This window comes from Marmota monax, unplaced genomic scaffold (genome assembly GCF_021218885.2).
Source record: "Marmota monax isolate L192 unplaced genomic scaffold, Marmota_monax_Labrador192_F-V1.1 WCK01_AAM20220418_F8-fsc00138, whole genome shotgun sequence".
NCBI classification, from domain to species: Eukaryota; Metazoa; Chordata; class Mammalia; order Rodentia; family Sciuridae; genus Marmota; species Marmota monax.
In genome coordinates this window covers 880,289-900,074 of record NW_026692763.1, presented here as the reverse complement: position 1 = coordinate 900,074, position 19,786 = coordinate 880,289, and the positions used below count along the sequence as shown (strand labels likewise).

Genomic DNA, 19,786 nt, shown 5'->3' with positions numbered 1-19,786 from the left:
TGCCTCTCTCAGCAAGCGGGCCCCGCCCTCCGCCGCCACACTTCCGGCGGGGCTGCGACCACAGAGGGGCGCGGGCGGGCAGGCGGGCAGCCGCTGGGGGTGGCGGGATAGGCTGGGCGCGGCCGGCGCTGCGGACCCGTTGCTGCTGTCCAGGTCCGGGCGGCCGAAACCACTGCGTCCCACCGACACCATGGGCAACTGTCACACGGTGGGGCCCAACGAAGCGCTAGTGGTTTCAGGTGAGAGGGCGGCGACCACGGAGGTGGGTTCTGGGCCACCCAGTGCTGGTGTGGGGGGGTGGGGTGCCGCGTGCGGGGCCTGAGCCTTCCGCGCTGCGCAGGGCGCTGGCCCCATTGCCACACCTGAGACCCCTTCCAGAAGAGACCCCTATTCTCGCTTTCCGGGCTCCAGGCCCTCGGGCATCCACCAGGGGCTCCCCCTCCTGTGAAGAGTCTCCCTGTGTTTATTTCTTCTTTCCTCCACCTCCTCCCAAAGCAGGGCCTCCCTCTACACCACCATGGGCTAAAGGGTCGCAGACTAATGCCTAGGGGTTCCCGGAACTCCAGTTTTGCTGGATTCCAGCTACCAGGACAGGGGGGTGGGTCACGCCGCTCTGGAGGGCAGGTGCCTAAACGGGGAGGGGCTCTGAGATGTGTATGGGTCCTCTCTCCTGGCACAGTCAGACCCGTTAATTCTGAGCGGGCTGGGACTTGCTGGGGTTTACTGGCATAGCCCGCCCCGGAGACGCAGCTTGCGGCCTCTACAGGTTGGGAAATCCAACCCTGAGCTGTGCCGCTCTGAATTGCAAAATGCTGCAAGCTCCAGAATTTCTGTCTAGGTGGGGCTTTGGGACTGCAGCATTGGGGGAGAGGAGTGTGTTTCTTCTTAAGACTGCTATTTACACTGTGTATTTGGAATGTTTTAGTACGTAGTTGAAGCTTTTCAAGCCACCAGGTTGTGCAGCCCCTAGCTTCTATGTGCTGGGGAGGGGGTCTGTTGCCTGTCAGCTTTCGGGGATTCCTGCAGCTGTAGGATTCCCTGAAATTGAAGTCTTATTTCCCACTGACAGTGCTGAGTTGCAGCCTGTGTGCAGAGTTGGCAGGGTAGCTACCCAAGCAAGTAGAATACCTGGGTCAGGGCTTGTAGCTGCCCACCCTTGGGGAGATGTGATGAACGCATTGGAAGCTTTCATCCTAAAACAGGGTCTTAGGCTCATTTTGGATCTCAGAATGTCTCTGAGCAGGGACATCACTGTTCCTGATCAGGACTCTGCTCCTGCAGGGGAAATAAAATACCCTATCCCCAAATCTGGCCCTCTGGGTGACTGTAATCACAGCTACTCAGGAGGATCTCCTTTGAGCCTCAGCAACTTAGTGAAACCCTGTCGCAATGGGGTGAGGGGGGCTGGGGTTGTAGCTCAGTCATAGTTGCCCCTAAGTTCAGTCACCAGTACCACACACACACACACACACACACACAACCCCCACCCATCACAGATAGCCCTGTGGTCAGGAGAAAGACCCCCAAAGAGCACAAAGGCCACCTCCCTCTATAAATCCTGGCCTTGTCTCCAGCCCCCACCCCTAGGAAGGCATTTAGAAACCTATATCTGCGCTGCACTGTTTTTATGTTATTCAGTTTATTTCAAGAAGTCCAGGCTCTGGGTTGAGCTTCATTTCTGCTTCATTTCTGCCCTGGTGGAACGTCTTTTAAGACTACAGGGTGAGAGGACCCATTAAGATAGGTTGCTCTGCTCTGTACCTTTCACACACTGAGAACCTCTTCCTCAGGCCAAAGCCAATACAGAGCTGGCACAGAAGCTGTTTTAGGGGTGGGGAGAGGAAGCCCATGCCAAGAATTGAAGGTGCCAGATTCAAGAACAGGCAGGAGAGGAGAGGGAGAGATAATGCCTGGCATAACAGTACTTTGGGATTTGAGATGATCCAGCTGAATGGTAGCTCCCTCTTGCATGTGGACTCCCAGGAGAGCAGAGAACCTGCTTCCAGCCCTGCCCATTCAGGTCTTAGACATGCATTAAGTCCAGAAGCAACTCACTCAGCCCAGTTTCAAGATGATTCTGATAGGTCTCCTGGTCATGTTTTCCATCTTTTTAAAATTGTTTATCTAACCTCCTTCCTTTCGTTTGTAATAGAATTTTCTCTCTATCTTCAAAAATTAAAAGAAAAGTCTTCTTCATTTGGAAGGGGGAGGAGTACATTTTTATTTTTACTAACCAGAACTGATTATAAATGTCAGCAACAATCCATGATAGTCTTAGCAGTATTTTCCAGCCATACTATAGTTATTTGCAGGTACCTTGAAAATAATTTACACTCATCAGTACTTTGAAATTAAGTTAGTAATTAGAACTATCACTAAATCTTATTATTTAATAAATTAATAAAGAAGCACATATTATAACATTTGGTTGTCTTAGCATTTTTTTTCTTTTGTATTTTAGACATTTATAGACATCCTAAGAAGGGGTCCTTAGGTGCTGGACTACTAATAGTGTTTGTGGCTTTAAAAAGGATAAAACCACCTTGAGGGTATAGTCTTTTATAGTAGAAGAGGGTTGAGGAGAGACAGGAAGGGAAGGGACTGCTCCTGAGAGGGCAGCAGTGAGCTTGTCACCAGAGGAGGGTCTGAGAAAGTCACAGAGAAGGAACCCTGCACTCAGGAGCACAGGGTCCTTTGTGCATCTGACAAAAAAGAATTTCAGCATTTTGAGCTGGGGGTATAGCTCAGTGGTAGAAGACTTGCCTAGGATGTGCCAGGCCCTGGCTTCAATCCTCACACCATAAAAAATAGTAATAATCATGCATCAGATATTGAGGCACAAAGATATATTTAGGAAAGCAAAAGCACATACTCAAGGGAGAGTGCAAGCCATCTCAACAGTGAAAAGCAACACCTAGTCTGAGATTTTATTATTTACATAATTTTTTTTCTTATGCTCAGAACTTCAGGCATGCCAGGCAAGCACTCTACTACCACTGCACTACATTCCCAGGCTGATGTTTGGGGGTTTTTGTTGTTGTTTATTTGTTTGTTTGTTGGTACCAGGAATTGAACCCAAGGGCACTTAACCACTGAGCTACATCCCCAGCTCTTTTTATTTTTTATTTAGGGTCTCACTTAGTTGCTAGAGCCTCACTAAATTGCTGAGAGTGGCCTTGGATTTATGATCCTCCTGCCTCAACCTCCTTGAGATTAGACATATGCCAGCATGTCTGGCTAGCCTGAGGTTTTAATATTTATTAGAGGGACAATAGCTAGGGTCTGAATAGAGGTGGAGTCAGGATAGGGTTAGATAATTTCTTTTTTTCTTTTTTTAAGGAGTATTTTTTTTTAAAGAGGGAGAGAGAGAGAGAGAATTTTTTTAATATTTATTTTTTAGTTATCGGCGGACACAACATCTTTGTTTGTATGTGGTGCTGAGGATCGAACCCGGGCCACAGGCATGCCAGGCGAGCGCGCTACCGCTTGAGCCTCATCCCAAGCCCAGATAATTTCTTTTTTTATATATTTATTTTTAGTTTTTAGTTTTTTAGGTAGACACAATATTTTATTTTTATGTGGTGCCGAGAATTGAACCCAGTGCCTCACACTACCACTTTAGCCACATCCCCAGCCTCAGGGTTAGATAAATTCTAATCAGTTTTCCTTGAGTATGTGTACTGCCCTCACATCGCACTATTTTTTGCAGGCCAGGACAAGAGCTGGGTTGCCCATGAGTTGCTTGTTTTGTGTTCCATCGGTTGATAGGCACTTCTTTTTTGAAACTCAGTATATTTTGCCTTCTCTGTATCCCCAATAGTCTCAGACTATTTGGGGGGTAGGGAAAGTTATCATGGTTTTTTGGTTTCGTTTTTGTTTTTCTGTACAGGAGACTGAACTCAGGGGCACTGACCACCGAGTCACATCCCCAGCCCAATTTTTGTATTTTATTTAGAGTCAGGGTCTCCCTGAGTTGCTTAAGCGCCTCGTTAAACTGCCTCCACCTAAGGCACTGAGCCACGTCTCCAGCCCTTTCTTGTATTTTATTTAGAGACAGGGTCTCACCAAGTTGCCTAATGCACTGCTGTTGCTGAGGCTGGCATTGAACTCCTGATCCTCCTGCCTGAGCCTCCCAAACTGCTGGTATTACAGGTGTGTGCCACCGTGCCCAGCTATCATAGGGTATTTTGTAGTCCTTCAGCTTGACTGAGCCCAGAGCAAGGGAAAGCAAGTTAAGAAAATTAGAAGAGGGTGCAGCAGTGCACGCCTGTAATCCCAGCTACTCAGGAGGCTAAAGCAGGAAGATCACAAGCTGCAGGCCAGCCTCCACAGCTCAGCAAGACACTCTCAAAAAATAAAAGAGGGCTAGGCGCAGTGGCGCACACCTGTAATCCCAGAAGCTGGGGAAGCTGAGACAGGAGGGCTAAAGGTTCAAAGCCAGCCTCAGCAATTTAGCAATGCCCTAGGTGGTTTAGCAAGACCCTGTCTGAAAATCAAAAACAAAAAGGGCTAGGGATGCAACTCACTGTTAGAGCACCCCTAGATTAGATTCAATCCCCAGTTCTGGGGGGAAAAAAAAAAGCAAGAATGAAAGTTACCTTTTGGGCTGGAAATGTGTGTAGCCCAGTGGGAAAGAACTTCCTTAGCAAAAAATAAAAGAGAAAAGGAAAAATTTAGAGAAACTTTTAAGTCTTAAGATGAGTGAGACCTAGGGTGGGAAAAGAGGCACCTAATTGTCCTCTTGGGAGTGTTATTCAGGCTCCTAGGAGGAAGATGCCTTCCAGGAGAGGAGGCTGCTGGGGGTGGGGTGTCTGGCCAGTCCCAACTTCCTGTTGTTGCTGCCCCTGGGAACCTGGCCATGTTGCCCTTGGCCAAGGCCCAGCTTGAGCTATGGCAGTCTGTTTTCAAGGTCAAATAATAACTGAAAGGTAAAGAGTGGACATCCACCTATTCCATCCCACCCTGCCACTCCCACCTCCTCCACAGCACATTGAGAAGTCCCCTGAAGCTGACTGGAGGTAGCCGTGCCCCAGCCCCCACCAGACCACAACATGAAGAACAAGCTGTGATTTTTGGCCCTCTTCCAGTTTCACTTGATCCCAAGATGACTTAGGTTTCAGATTGACTGCTTGTCCTCAGAAGCCTCCCCTATACCTCCGAGGACAGAGAAGCCCTTAAAGGCTCACCTTGAACAGCAGCCCTGTGGACAGATATTTCTACCCCAGAGAAACAAGAGACCTAAGACCTCTTACTGGTCTTGCCCACACTGAGGCTCTTCTATGATCCCTGGTCCTCTGGTTTGGCTACAGATTGAATATCTCTTATTGGAAATAATTAGGACCACAGGATTTCAGATTATTTTAGATTCAAAAATATTTCTATGGACATAACAAAACACGTTATGGATGAGACCCAGAGTTTAAGCACTACATGTATTTGTCTTATACATACCTTACATACATAGCCTGAGGTAATTTTATTCAATATTTTTAGTGCACCTGTGTTTTGGCTGCAACCTGTCTCATGAGATCGGTTGTGTAATTTTACATTTGTGACATCCTGTCAGCACTCAAAAAGTTTCAGTTTTGGAGTCCAATTTGGGGATTTTCAGATTGGGGAAGCTTAACTTTCACTATCACCCTGTACACTGTGGCTGACCCAGGAAACTGGAGTTGGCCGCCTGGAGCAGTCTCAGGTGTCAGCTCTCCAGGCCTTATAAGCTCTTGCGACTTGAGAGGCAGTGGGAATGGGGAGGGTCTTTGTTCGTTGCCTACACCCATCCAAAACTTGTCCCCATTTTCCGTTTTCTACATTGTTTGTTTCAATCCTTGGCCTCAACACTGTCCAAACCTGAACTTTCTAGATGCACTGTCCAGTGTGGGTGCCACGAGCCTCATGTAGCCATTCTAATTCCATTTAATTGAGGCTGAGGATGTAGTTCCGTGGTAGAGCACTTGCCTAGCATACACGAGGTCCTGGATTGGATCCCTTGCACTACAAAAAATAATAATAATAATTAAATTTCATATGAAATTTTACATGTTAGCATACACTTATAACCCCAGCAATTCAGCAGACTGAAGCAAGGGGACCACAAGTTTGAGGCCAGCCTCAGCAACTTTGCAAGACCATGTCTCAAAATAAAAAACAAAAAGGACTAAGATATAACTTAGTGGTAAAGTGACACTAGGTTTGATCCCCAGTGTTAAAAAAATATATATCTTGTATGAGCCACATTCCAAGTAGTCAATCTATAGCCATACTACATATGGTCATACTGCACGGCATAAATATAACACATTTCCACACAGAAAAATTTCTTAGACAAAGTTGCTTCCTCTAGCAGTTAGCCACCTACATCACCCTCCATGCCTTGCCTGGATTACTGCAAAAGGTTTTTACCCAATCTCCTGGCTTCAGTACCTTCCTCCATGTGCAAGGTGGTATTTGTTTCTAAAATGCCTTATCAGTCTGAGTCACAATGGTACATGCCTGTAATCCCAGTGTCTCAGGAGGATTGCAAGACCAGCCTCAGCAATGCCCTAAGCAACTTAGCAAGACCCTGCCTCAACATAAAAAGGAATGGGGAAGTGGCTCAGTGGCTAAGCACTTCTGGGTTCAAGTCCCACTACCAATAAAAAAATAAATGTCTTATCAATTCCCATCTTCAATCCCCATGTGGCTATACCCATCACTCTTGCATACTCACATGTACAGCTTGTTGGCCTGCACAAGACACTCCATGATCTACCCTCTGCCCCTCTACCTGCCTTGTTCCCTGCCATGGGTCCTAAGAAATGTTGTAACCCACATGAAGCTACATGAAACTACCCAGACCTTTGACCTTGGGAGGCAAACATCCTAAAGCTTTCACAGAACAAGTCGGTGAACATGGAAATGACAACACTCTCTGGCTTTTTTCCAAATTCCATTTCCTTCAATTCATCTGTTTTCTTATTGTATGTTAACTGCCTCTTCAGTTTTTACTCACATTTCCTTGAACCTGAGTAACTTTGGCGTTAATAGGAGAATTTACTACAAGAATTTTAGAAATTAATTTTTGTCATTTCTGGGTGGGGAACACACTGAGTACATCCACAGCCTGGATCTAGATTATGGCTGAGTTAGCTGTCTAATTGATGTGCAGGAACCATTTTCCTTTGAGACCTTTTCCCTTTCTCCTCTTTTATCTTGTTAATACCATGAGTAGGCCTTAGTTTGAAGACCTTCCTTCCCAACCTGCTCCCATTAAAGGAGCAAAGTCATTCTGAAAGCTCTGGGAGTGGAGTGCCAGGCTCACTGAGATGTGTCTGCCTGCCAGAGAGAGGCTGTTGCCTTGGCTCAGACTCCTTCCCATGACCCAGAGCGCTGCCCTCTTGCATTTCTCTCAGTCTGTCCTACTGTGATAGCAGGTAAGCTGTGTGATATTATGATCATCCCTTATTTCACCTCCTGCAAGAGAGGAATTGTATCTTCATATCTGTGTTCTTTTTTTATATACCTTTATTTTATTTATTTATTTTTATGTGGTGCTGAGGATCGAACAACAATGCCTCACGTGCACGAGGCAAGCGCTCTACCCCTGAGCCACAGCCCCAGCCCCTTCATATCTGTTTTTTTTTTTATTTTAACTTATTATATATGACAGCAGAATGCATTACAATTCATATTACACATAAAGAGCACAATTTTTCATCTCTGGTTGTACACAAAGTAGAGTCACACCATTTGTGTCTTCGTACATGTACTTAGGGTAATGATGTCCATTTCATTCCACTGTCTTTCCTAGCCCCATACCCCCTCCCTTCCCCATATCTGTGTTCTTGACACACACACAAAAAAAGACTCTACTTGTTGAATGAATGAACGAATGATTGAATGACAAATGGAAGATTTGCTGGATATAATCGCTCACACCAGTAACCCCAGCTACTTGGGAGGCTTAGGCAGGAGGTTTGCAAGTTGGAGGCCAGCCTCAGCAATTTAATGAGCCCCTGTCTCAAAATAAAAGCTATATGTGGTGGAGCATGCCTATAATCCCCAGTGGCTCTGAAGATTGAGGCAGAAGGAATGCAGGTTCAAGCCATCCTCAGCAACTACTGAAGGAGAAAAGGCTGAAGAAAGCCTGTACACACACCCTAAGCAATTTAGCTAGACCCTATCTCAAAGTGTTAAAAAAAAAAAAAAAAAGCTGGGGATTTGGCTCAGTGGTTAAGCACCCCTGGGTTGAATCCCTGCTACCAGTAAGTAAGTAAGTAAATAAATAAATAAATAAATAAATAGGGCTAGGGATATAGCTCAGTGGTAGAGCGCCCCTGGCTTCAATCCCTAGTATTGCAAAAAAAGAAAAGAAAAATGGAAGCTTTTTCCAGACCACCCCTGTCTGCTATGTCCTCTGGAAGTACTTACACTCTGAATTATTCATTGGATATCCTTTTTATGTAAATTAGACAATTTACATAAAAATCTAGATTCTAAGTTCTTAAGTCCCTATAGGTCAGGGAGAACTTGTCTCCCATTTTATGTATAATCTCAGCACCTGGAACCCAACAGTTACCATTATCAAAACTCAGCAAGTACAAGGACAGAGTTGCTGTCAGAGGGGTTGGGGGAGACAAACCCAGGAACTGACTGACCTGACCAGTAGTGATTTGCTTTGCTCCCCAGGGGGCTGTTGTGGTTCTGACTACAAACAGTACGTGTTTGGCGGCTGGGCCTGGGCCTGGTGGTGTATCTCCGACACTCAGAGGTAAGGGCCTGAGGGCTTGGGAACCTGTCATCTTGGTGGGCAAGGGAAAGAAGTGTTTCCAGTGTTACCCCTTCACCCTACAGATCAGCTAGAACATCTGCCATTTGCTACCTCTGTTCTGGAAGAAGGAGTCCCATAAGGAATAGATGAAATGGGCTGTACAGGCATTCAGGAGGCACACTTCAAGAAGGTCTGGCTTAGGTGAATGTGGTGATGCATGAATGTAATCCTAGTGACTCTGGAGGCTGAGGCAGGAAGATTGCAAATTCAAGGCCAGCATTAGCAAATTAGTGAGACCCTGTCTCAAAAAATAAGAAGGACTGGACTGGTATATAATTCAATGGTAATGCACTCCTGGGTTCAATCCCCACTACCAAAAAAAAAAGGAAAGAAAAAAAAGAAGGTGTGTCTTTAGACACCTCCTCCTTTCTGTGTGTTCTTTTTTGCATAAGAGGTGACATCACTTTCTGTCCCAGAGAATTCAGGATCATATCTCAATTTCCCAGTTCTAGCTCAAAGTTATTCAAGAAGTCTTAATTACACACTACATTTAGAGGGGGTGTAGTGAAGGAGAAAAGGCTGAAGAAAACCTGTACACACACCCTCACCATGAAGGCCCTGGAATAATTCAAGCAGAGGCTAAATGAGAATAGATGTATAGTTAGAAGTTCTTTGTGATAGTAGTGGGTTAGAGACAAGGAGGGGCAGGTGATCTAAGGAAAAGGTGCTGGCACCAGGCAAGACAGGTCTCCTAAATATGTCTTGGAAAGAGTTAATAAAGGAAGGAAGGTTTTAGTGCCCCATATTGCCCACCATCCAGCTCTCCCTGCTGGTGCCTCCAGAGCCCAGGGTAGAACCAGACCTGGGCTCTCCTACTACCACACTGTCCAGCCGCCTTTCCTAATGGGAAATGAGGGAGGGGTAGAGTCTTCTAGGCCAGGACTCAGGCAACAAGGACAGCAAGCTATGAAGGAACGAGGGGGTTGGGCATCCCAAAGGGAAGCAATAGAAATTCCAGCAGAAAATACCGCTCCATTTCACCCTCATCAGTCAGCAGAGAGAAGCCCATGTCTGTGCTGAGTTCCTGATGCTTGAGGCTCCTGGGGGTCTGTGGGTATCTACTAGGATCCGGGTCATAGAAAGTATGTCACAATTTTTTACCATCACTGACTTCCCGATAACCCCCTTCACTCTCCTCCTGTCACTTTCCGTTCCCTGAGGTGATAGATTGTGGCCCAAGGGTGCTTTTGTTAGGATTGTGGGAACTTCTGATCCATGACCAAAACTATCAGAGACTGATCAATAATGGTTACAATTTCTACTCTAGAGGGTCCTAGGAACAGCTGAGTGGGTCATTTGGCCTGCCAGAGTCATGGGCCTCAGAGACACAGCCACCCACACAACATGCAATCCTAGCACAGCATAATATCTTATTCAGATACCTCAACTTATAGCCAGGCCTGGACTGTTTTGTGACTTGCCCAGAGACCTGTCTCGAGTGGGCATCCACTAATGGGGCAATACCCCTGCAAACCTTCTCCATGTCCTTGGTCTCCTACTCTTACTTTTTGCTCCAGGAGCAGAGCCCCAGAGTGGGATGGCCAGGCCTCCCTGACAACAGGTTTGGAAGTGAGAGATGGGAGGCCTTACCTTTTCCTAGGAAACTTACCTCAGGCTCAACATCCTCCCTTTGGTCCCACTTGCTGGTTATTCTGTCCCTGCACCCCTTCCCACTCTATTCCCCTTTCTGGGAGACAGCCTCTTCCCCTGCCCCCAGCCTACTTGAGCCATCTCCGCAGGCTGGAGCCTTTATTTCCCTAGGCTGGTAGGATCCTCTCATGTCAGAATAGAGGTTTTTAACTCAGCCTCCCTTTCGAAGTATTTCACCCACCCATGATGTCAGCCATTCTTCCTCCAGGCTCAGTGCAGTCCCTCCTGCTGTACTTTGCTGCAACACCCTGTACTATCTGAGTCCCTGATGTGGGCAGCTCTCTCTCTCCCTTACCTAAGCAAGTCCCCCACCTCTGGCCTCTGAGCTGCAGCCTCCCATCTACCTTCCCTCCCTCCTCTCCCCACTTCTCCCTCCCTCTCTTCTATTTCTTTCTTTCCTTCCCCCAGAAAATAGCTTATGGGTTTCTGTCTAGTCTGGGTGGAGAGAGTCCTCTTAGGCCCAAGGTTGCTATTGTTAGGACTCAAATGAAAGCAACCTTTGCATGTCTGCATGGCCAAGCCCCCAGGGCTGCCACTGTGTGACCTCTCCCAGGGTTAATGTGAGGCTCCATGTTGCCTACTGATCCTCATCCCCCACCTACCTGCTTCTGCCTTTTAGCCTCACCTGTATCTCCTCTTCCTTCTTTGGGTTTAAGGAACTTTTCCACACTATGCACAGTCTGCCTCTGCCTGAACCACCACCCTATACACACACATACACACACATATGCTAGAGTGGGCCAAGTAACTGCAAGGCACCTTATTTTCTTTGCCAATACTCTTTGTCTGCCTATGCTCAACTTTGGAAACTCCGAAATGAGTAAGTCCATCATCTCCCATCCATCCCTGTGAATATTCTGGCAGGAGCATACTTTCTTGCTCAACCTTCCTTGACCTCCTAAATCACATCAAAACTTTTCTTTGGACTTTTCTGACCCTAAATTACCTTCTTAATGATATGTAGTAGCACAAACCTTAAGGGTTTGCACCCCAAGCAGGATTCAATATTTGCTCTGGCTCATTAATCCCCAGAGTGGCTACCTTTTCCCAATTTCTAGAAACAGGTTTGCCTGTGTAAGGAGGGTAGAACTAAAGCTGTTTCCCAGATTGTGGCAAGAATCTACTAAGAATGTGAGGTGGTAAGCACCCTGAATGTCAGCTTACAGGCCTCATGACCTCAGGCCCTGGCCCCCCAGGGTATTGGCAAGCATCTCCCCAGCCCATTAGCTCCTCGTTGGAAGGGGAGGAGGGCTATAGAAGAGACCCAGAAGCCTCAGGCCAGCAAGGGGCTGCCTCTGCTCTTTCATAACCCTAGACCAAGCTGGCAGGGGTTTGAAGTGTTGAAAGCACCCCTGTCCTGCCCCCACATGTCAGGCATTGGTGCTTATCTGGTAACCACTCTGTGTATTTGCTGTGTCCCCTCCTACCCTTCCTGTCCCTACCTCTCCCTACCCCCTGGCTGCTTCTCAGACTGTCTCTGGAGGTTATGACCATCCTGTGTCGCTGTGAGAATATTGAGACGTCGGAGGGGGTCCCGCTATTCGTAACAGGGGTTGCACAGGTAATAACCCACCTGCTTCCTCTTCTGTATCTAACCTTCTCTCTTTCTGCCCTGTGGGGCCTAGCAGGCAGGAACTGGATGGACTCCCCTCCTGAGAGTGTGCCTCACCCCTCGTTATCCCCATCTCTGCTGCTCTGGGTGCCAGGGTGAATCCCTGTAGATCTCCAGGGCACCTTCTTTTGCCCACTGGGGCTGCAAGTGGGGTAAAGGCAAGGGATTCTGAAAGCCCAATTCTGCCAGTGGGTGTCCTTAAATGCCAAGCCTTATTACCATGCAGCCATAGCTAGTGAAATCTGTTCTTGGCTAGAATGTTCAGCAACTCCAAGTGTGTTCTCTGTAATGTGCAGGTTCCTATCCTCATCACTTTGTTTACCAGTTCTCTGTTGAGCACTTTCTTGGATTCAGGCACTGAGAATGCAGCAATGAACATCTAAAAGCCCTTTCCCCTCAAAGCCCGTTGCTCACAGGTACCCAGGCTGGAGAGGCCTTAATGGCCGGCATCTTGCACTTTCCTCTTCCTCATGCTTTGAGTTACATTGCAGCCTTCTCAGGCAAAAGTCTAGCACCACCATTCCCTTCCTCACCCATTCTTCCAGCTTTAGTCAGGAAAGACACCATCCCATCTCCTGAGCCATGGAGGGCAGGTTGCAGTGTAAGAGCCTGAAAGGAGATTAGAGACCTCTGTGGAATGGGTAGGGTCCAGGCCTCCCTCAACTCTAATTGAAGCAGCCCCAACCCTCCAAACCCACACTATACTTGAAACATTTCCCAGTGCCCAGGTCCTTTTAAGTTGAGTGAATGTGGATGCTTGAGGAGTTAGACTGCCTGGGAAGAACAACTCTTTTTTTGTTTTTTTTTTTTTTTTTTGGTGGTGCTGGGGATTGAACCCAGGGCCTTGTGCATACAAGGCAAGCACTCTACCAACTGAGCTACAACCCCAGCCCCCGGAAGAACAACTCTTTCAAGGGTTAATGCTACTTATCCAGGAGGCTTTGGTGTGACCCAAGCCAGTGTGACCCCAGCCTGTGTTCCCCATGTGACATATTTGGTCCCAAGTCTTAGCCTTGTGGACTTCAAGTCATAGCCTCTGGCTAGTTGGAGGGATCAGAGAGAGCTTCCTGGCAAAGGAGGGGATCAATTCTGTCTTGGCTCAGCAGTAGGCATACTCCCCCCCCACCTGCCAGGCAGGGCTTTCTAGGCAGCATCTTGGGGCATTTTGGGGTGCTGAGTAGACCCAGAGAATATGTCAGGGTACCTGAAGTATGTTCACATGTCATCCATGACAGCCTCCATGCCACAGCCTGGAGTACCAGCACCTACTTTCTGTCCTATGACACACACACAGCTGCACCTGGCTTCTTCTGGTTCCTGACAGCCCCAGACCACCATAGGCACTTCTTTCTTACTTCCTTTTCCTCTCAATTTAAACCAGGCTGACTTGAGCAGAGGACCTATGTGCACATGTGTAGCCTACTTACCCTCCTTCCCTGGAGCTGTCTGTACCTACCCTGCTACCTTCTTACACACTGCCACCTACAAACCCTAGAGAGCCTTCCCCACCCTCCTCACCAGGATTCTTGGCCTGTCCCATCTGGAGTAGTGAGGTGGTAAACATTCCCCACACCTCAGGCCCCGGGCCCCCAGACCCATGCCCCTGTTTTGCGTTTCTTGGCAGGATTTCCCTAGAGATTATGACGTTGCAGCCCCGCTGCGAGGACGTAGAGACGGCCGAGGGGGTAGCTTTAACTGTGACGGGTGTCGCCCAGGTATAGTAACTCAGCAGCCCCGCGCATGTCTGTTGAGGTGCCTCATCCCCATGCTGGGGTTTGGGGGGAGGAGGAGAGGACGGCAGCCAGGGGTAGTCTCTCCAGCATCCCTGCCACCCCACCCCCCAACGAGAGAATCGTGACCACTGGAACATGCTCACTTGGCCCCCTTGGCCACCCAGCAAGACTAACAGATACCCCTTCTCTCCTCAGTGGCCCTCGAGGGACAGAACCAGTGCTGAGGGCTCCTATCTCTCTAACCCAGTCCCATTCTTTGCAGGTGTTGGATATGCCCGGCCCCAAAATCCAGGCCTCACCTGTTCCCTAGGCAGGAGGTTAGAGGGATGGCCCAAAAGGAGAGGCCCTGTGAGGCAGAGAACTTATGGGGTCAAAGGCTGTGTTATATCCCCAGCTAGGAGTCTGGGAGAGGCACCCCACCCTAATCCATCTCTGGACTTCCAGGGCAGCAAGGTTCTACTGTGTTACAGGCCTCTGATGAGGGAGTTGGCTGAATACCTCCAGAAGCAAAGGCACCATCAGTTATATATCCCCTGGGACCTGTCTCCTGCCTCATCTAGGCTCTTTCATAGTCCATCTGTCTGTCTATGTCCCTATTGCTCTTTCTCCTTTTCATATTCTCTGCCCCTTAGCCTGAAGGTCTCCCACATGTGGGGAGTCTATGAGGGAGGAGTTGGCTAATGAGTAAATAGTAGGCTGGAGAGGGAGGAGAAGAGCCCCAAATGCCCAGGAGAAAGGCTGAGTCAGAGCCTCAGCTGCCAGTGAAGAATTCCAGTGAAGAATGCCCTACGAGAGAGCTCAAATACACCAACCTACCTCGTATTCCCAGGGCCTGCAGGTTTGACAAAGACGGGGAGGGGCACAGCCACCATCTTCTGTACCTCTGGGTCTGGGGCTTCCATCTGTTTCCCTCCAGCCTGACTCAGGCACCTCTGTGACCCTGGCAGGTAAAGATAATGACAGAAAAGGAACTCTTGGCCGTGGCCTGCGAGCAGTTCCTGGGCAAGAATGTACAGGATATCAAGAACGTTGTCCTACAGACCCTAGAGGGGCATCTGCGTTCCATCCTAGGTGAGACCCTGCCTAGCCTCACATGGTTCTGAAGCCAGGGCCAGGGACAGGTGGCAGAGCTGTGCAGGGAGCCTGTTCCTCTGAGGTTTTGAGCTGAAACTTTTTCCTCAAGCATTTAATTTCAAAACTTCAGTTGGGCTGGGGATGTAGCTCAAGGGTAGAGTACTTGCTTAAGCATGCAAGAGACTCTGGGTTCAATTCCTAGCGCCAAAAAGAAACAAAAAACTTAGGCTGATTTGAGTGAGAGAGGGCTTTGGTATAGGGCATGGGAGTGGGAGTGGGATAGAGGGCAGTTTGCTCACATGTCTGGTGTCTCTTGGGACACTTCCTCGTCCTCCAGGACTCTGCATAAGGCTCAGTATTAAACACTGTTGAGAAGAAACCCCAAGAAGACCCAGTTCAGACTGCATGACCCCTATATGCACCCAGACTTCTACTTGTATGCTTTCTCCCTTTCCCAGCTGGTTGGGACCCTGGAGAGAAAGCCCATGTTCTCTCTATCCCCAGGGACCCTGACTGTGGAACAGATATATCAGGATCGGGACCAGTTTGCCAAGTTAGTTCGAGAGGTGGCAGCCCCAGATGTTGGCCGCATGGGCATTGAGATCCTCAGCTTCACTATCAAAGTGAGATGTGACAGAAAGTTTCTACCCTAAGAATCCGTCTGGGAGATGGGGATTGGTAGGGGTGGCGGGTGCACCTTTGTGTCCATGGCTGCTCCCTGGAATGACTCTCCCTTCCCTCCCCAGGATGTTTATGACAAAGTGGACTATCTGAGTTCCCTGGGCAAGACTCAGACTGCCGTGGTGCAGAGAGATGCTGACATTGGTGTGGCCGAGGCTGAGCGGGATGCAGGCATCCGGGTACTTGGGATTTCCTTTCTACCCCTGGGATTAGGGAACTCAGGGGTGACAGGACTGTGGTCCCTCAGGGGACTCTAAGCACCTGCCCCTCCTCTCAGGAAGCTGAGTGCAAAAAGGAGATGCTTGATGTGAAGTTCATGGCAGACACCAAGATTGCTGACTCTAAGAGAGCCTTTGAACTACAAAAGTCAGCCTTCAGTGAAGAAGTCAATATCAAAGTAAGAAGCCAGGGCACCCTAACTTGGGGCTCAGGGCTCGGGACCTGGTGGCCAGCCTCTTAATGTGTTGACCTTCCCATCACAGACAGCTGAGGCCCAATTGGCCTATGAGCTACAAGGGGCCCGTGAGCAGCAGAAGATCCGGCAGGAAGAGATTGAAATTGAAGTTGTGCAGCGTAAGAAGCAGATTGCAGTGGAAGCACAGGAGATCTTGCGCACTGACAAGGAGCTCATTGCCACAGTACGCCGCCCAGCTGAGGCTGAGGCCCATCGCATACAGCAGATCGCAGAGGGTGAAAAGTGAGAGTTGCCTGGGTGCTGGGGGGGGGGGGGTTTAGTCAGCTCCTCTGCCGTCTGTGTGCTCTCTCTGACCACAGTTGGGAAACCACTTTCCCCCATGTTTGTCCCTCCTGTGAAGCGGCATACCCCTACCTCCTTCAGTCAACAAGACTAAATGAGATAAAGAAGGCTCGAGTACATGCCTGTTATAGTGTTTGGCACAGAGGGCCTCGCGGTCAGTCTCCTTTCCCAGGTGTGGGACCTCTCCCTGGCCTGAGCCAACAAGCCAGGGCACCCACTTCAAATGTCTCCTGCCCTTGACAGCCAACAGAACAGGACTAGAGGGTTTGTCAGACCTTATACAAGGTTTTGGGGGACCCTGGCACCTCCTGATTATCTGCCTGGCCTGGGCTCCCCCAGGGTGAAGCAGGTCCTCTTGGCACAGGCAGAGGCTGAGAAGATCCGCAAAATTGGGGAGGCAGAGGCGGCAGTCATCGAGGCAATGGGCAAGGCAGAGGCTGAGCGGATGAAACTCAAGGCTGAAGCCTACCAGAAATATGGAGATGCAGCCAAGATGGCCCTGGTGCTGGAGGCCCTGCCGCAGGTGAGGCTCCCACCCAAAACTGGCACCCAAAGTTGGCACCCAGAGCTCAAGTCTCGCCTGATTAGCAAGACAAGTGCCAGAACAATTTTGTTCCTAGTCAGTTACGCAGCCACCAGCCAGCTGAAAGGATTAAAGATGGGAAATACTCAGTAGAGGGCAGGAACCCTCCAATAGGCCCAGGCCATCCCTGGCCCCTCGGCCTTTCCTATTGTGGCTTGCAAATTAGAGCCACCTCAGCTATTTAGGGGTTTGGATAAGAGAAGAGAGGGAAAGGTGCTGGATAGGGTAGGTGGATGGAGTCAGAATCTAACCATGATCTCATACCCCACCTAGATTGCTGCCAAAATTGCTGCCCCACTGACCAAAGTTGATGAGATTGTGGTTCTCAGCGGGGACAACAGCAAGGTGACATCAGAAGTAAACCGGCTGCTGGCTGAGCTGCCCGCCTCTGTGCATGCCCTTACAGGTGTGGACCTCTCAAAGGTATGTATCTGCTTGGTTGCAGTGGAGTTACCTGGGCAGCCCACTGACCTGGGCATATGGGTCCAGGACCTCCACAGCCAAGGCCTCATGGCATCTCCCATCTTTGCAGATACCCTTGATCAAGAAAGCCACTGGTGCACAGGTGTGAGGCTCCTGCAGGCCCACGCCCTTCAGCAGCCGCCCGCCCCTCCCTTCACCTGTTTTAACACCACAGGGACAACGGGACGTTACTGACTCTGGTGCCTTATTTTGTAGGGACCAGAAGTGCTGCGTGTTTAGGCCATCTCTGGCTGTCTTCCCTTCTCTCCTGTCTCTTCCTCTTTTCTATCCTCACTTTCACTGCCACACTCATCTAATTTGTGTCTTTCCTCCCTCATCTCCCTATGTGTTTCTTTCTCTCCCTTGTCTTCCCTCCCTCTATGCAGATCACATAGTTTAAGCTGAAGATGTTTATTACAATCACTGTCTGTCTGTGGGGGGTAGCCCTGCTGCTCCTCAGAATCCTGGTGCCTTGAAGTTCTTCCTGTATCCATCTGTCCTCCCTGTATCCCTGGCCAGAGTGCAGCATAGGTACAGGGGTTCTGGGTAGGACAACCTATCTCCCCTCTCCTGGCCTGGTTTTCCCTGAATACTCCTCTAGGAAGTCTATAGACCACCCACTTTCCTCTAGACCTGTGTAGCCATGGCCTATAGGGCCCAGGGCCATTGCCCTTTACTTCTTCCCTCCCCAGGCCAGGCCTGCTCTCATTACTACCCCTTTCTCCCTGACCCCAGGGGCACAGAGGCAGGGCCTCCTGTCTATAGCAGCTTCCTCAGTTTACTACTGCCTTAGGAGGCCCTGTTTGTGCTCACAGAAGTTTCCTTCGTGGAAAAGTCCCTACTAGGTGGTCTTGGTCCCAACTTCACTAAGCCTTTCTGGGGTCAGGCTCTGAACCTGTTGGAGACAGCTTCATGCTAGTGCTGCACTGTCCTGGGTATGTGACCCTTCCAGTGGGCAAGGCTGTGCCAACCCTGTACAGAATCAAGTGCCGTAAATTGGCCAGATCCCGTTTCCCCTTGTGCCATCCTTCTTCCTGGCCAGAGTGATAGGGTTCCAGCCATGGGAAGCAGCTCAGTCTTCTGTCTCATTGCAGTAGTGGAGATGGAAGAGACCAGGGCCCAAGCATCCCTCCAGGGGTGCTATGAGTGTCCCACAGCCCTAGTCCCCTACCTGTGGCCCTGCCCCAGCCTGTGTAGCTATTCTGCATGTGGATGCTGCATGTCTGGTCTGGGGCTTGGATGTTGCACTGCCCCACTGCCTGTCCCCTCTGGTAAAATAAAGATCTCTTATGTCATCCCTTGCATTGTGTATTCTGTGAGGGGAGAAACTGGGAATCAAGAATCATTCATACACACTTTTAACATCAAGGCTACTCTTGGCCTGTTCTTCCCCACCCTAGCCACAGGGGGGCATCAGCACACTGGCCTTGCCCACAATAGCTGTCCTGGGCCTGGCAGCAGCGAGCCATGTGCTGAGGTCAGACCTGAGACATGGGAACCTGAAACAGGGGTTCTGGGTAGGACAACCTACCAGGTAGGGTTCAGTACCAACAACAACAAAAATTAGCCAAAGTTTGACCTATTAGATCATCAAAATAACTCCATCCATCCAAAACAAACCTGAGACATTGCAAGCAAAGGGTGGAGAGTGCTGCCAGGTTTGTGACACCTATGCCAGTGCTGAGCCTTACTCAATATTGGGACCCACTTCTCAGGCTTAATAGCATAAACATAAGGCTGCTTGGGATTAAATTTCAGCTCTATTTTTTGTTTATTACCTGTGTGATCTTGGGTAAGTAACTTTATCTTCCTGGGCCTCCATATTCTTTATTCATTTTGCAAACTTATCAGATGCTTGCTATGTGAAGGGCTTTGTCTTTCATGTTAGAGAGACTGCACTGAACAAGACATGCCTAACTTTTAGAGCTTGCATCAGGGGGAAACAATAAGAAAAATTAAATATACGGTATGTTAGATAAAGGTAAATAGCAAGGAGGAAAATAAGGAAATGAATAGGAAGTTTGGGGTGTGCTGACATTTTAGGGCATGCTAGGAAGAGCTTAATAGAAGGTATGACTGACAAAGGCAAAGGAATGAGCCATGCAGGCACCTGAAGTGAAAGCTTTCCAATCCAAAATGTGTGGCATTATCAAAGAAGGGTCAGTGCATGTTGGAAGTGGAAGGTGAGCGGATGGAGTATTAGTGAATGAGGTCAAGATGGAAACCTACTTTAAGATCACAGGAAGCCTTAATAAGGCTTTTTAGGGCCTTTGTTCTGACATGAGAAACCACTGGAGGGCTTTTAAAAAGAAGTGATATTATTTCACACATCTAAAAATATTCTTGTCAGGCACAGTAGCCTACAACTGTAATTCCAGCAACTAGGGAGAATGATGCAGGAGGATTGCAAGTTCAAAGCCAACCT

General features: G+C 48.9%; 1 protein-coding gene and 1 non-coding gene across 6 annotated transcripts; one reads left to right on the top strand and one right to left on the bottom strand.

Annotated features, from left to right (window-relative positions):
• The first annotated feature begins 76 nt into the window (after positions 1-76).
• Positions 77-18,656, top strand: Flot2 (flotillin 2). 5 transcript variants are annotated; one of them, XM_046446846.2, is made up of 11 exons: positions 77-239; positions 8,668-8,749; positions 11,930-12,020; positions 14,752-14,875; positions 15,383-15,501; positions 15,625-15,738; positions 15,837-15,956; positions 16,042-16,256; positions 16,656-16,839; positions 17,173-17,322; positions 17,432-18,656. In XM_046446846.2, exons 1-11 carry the CDS (start codon positions 191-193, stop codon positions 17,468-17,470), a joined length of 1,287 nt encoding a protein of 428 aa, XP_046302802.1. In that variant the 5' UTR covers positions 77-190; the 3' UTR covers positions 17,471-18,656. The 5 variants fall into 5 exon arrangements, with proteins under 5 accessions (XP_046302802.1, XP_046302801.1, XP_046302805.1 ...); XM_046446845.2 differs by lacking the exon at positions 11,930-12,020 and adding an exon at positions 13,696-13,786 and having other exon boundaries at positions 78-239; XM_046446847.1 differs by lacking the exons at positions 77-239; positions 8,668-8,749 and adding an exon at positions 13,696-13,786 and having other exon boundaries at positions 11,924-12,020.
• On the bottom strand, positions 12,887-12,959 carry Trnat-ugu (transfer RNA threonine (anticodon UGU)). Its single transcript has one exon. It is a non-coding gene; the product is annotated as a tRNA-Thr (tRNA).
• Positions 18,657-19,786: the final 1,130 nt, after the last annotated feature.